Genomic DNA, 568 nt, shown 5'->3' with positions numbered 1-568 from the left:
TTCCTGCATTTCCTGTTTTATCTTGAACAGTCCAATGTTTACACACTTGCAGGTGAAAGACAGCCATGATGTGTTTGAAATGAGCAGGGCTGTTCTCATAGGCTCCTTGTGGGAAAGCTTGCCTCCCAGCAGTGGGAGTGGCACGCGGGGCTGCAGAACCCAGGCCGGCTGTGATGCGCCCGCTGGGACCCATTCTCCCCGCTTCCCCCCTTGGGTGGAGGTGGGGCTGGAGCCAGCGGGTCCTTGGGCCTGCGCTCGGCCCTGACGCCTCCCCTCCCCTCCCACAGGCCTCCTCCATGACCAGCCTCTGCAGCTCCCTCTCCGTCTCCTTCAACAGCAGCAAGCACTTCCACCTCTACAGCAGCAACGCCTCCCTGGCCCAGGTATCTACCCCCCACCTCCTCCTCCTGCTCCTCAGAGGCCCAGGGGGCCGAGGCCAGCAGAGAGGCCTGAGGGGCCGCATGGCAGAGCCGGGAGTGGGCAGCCAAGGAGGAGGTTTGGGCCGAGCACGGTGAGAGCCACCAGCCTGGGCCCAGGCTCCCGTGGCAGCCCCCGTGGGCTCCCACCG

General features: G+C 65.0%; 1 protein-coding gene across 2 annotated transcripts in view; it reads left to right on the top strand.

Annotated features, from left to right (window-relative positions):
- ITGAL (integrin subunit alpha L) overlaps positions 1-568 on the top strand; it is a 37,487-nt gene that overhangs the window by 33,665 nt on the left and 3,254 nt on the right. For both annotated transcript variants that reach the window (XM_006774093.2, XM_015570692.1), the window contains exon 29: positions 288-383. In XM_006774093.2, the coding sequence (XP_006774156.1) occupies positions 288-383 (96 nt within the window). The remainder of the gene's footprint in view (positions 1-287; positions 384-568) is intronic.

The sequence above is a fragment of the Myotis davidii genome, unplaced genomic scaffold, assembly GCF_000327345.1.
Source record: "Myotis davidii unplaced genomic scaffold, ASM32734v1 scaffold1047, whole genome shotgun sequence".
Classification (NCBI taxonomy): Eukaryota; Metazoa; Chordata; class Mammalia; order Chiroptera; family Vespertilionidae; genus Myotis; species Myotis davidii.
The sequence above is the reverse complement of the archived record's forward strand: the minus strand, read 5'-3'. Positions and strand labels throughout refer to the sequence as shown.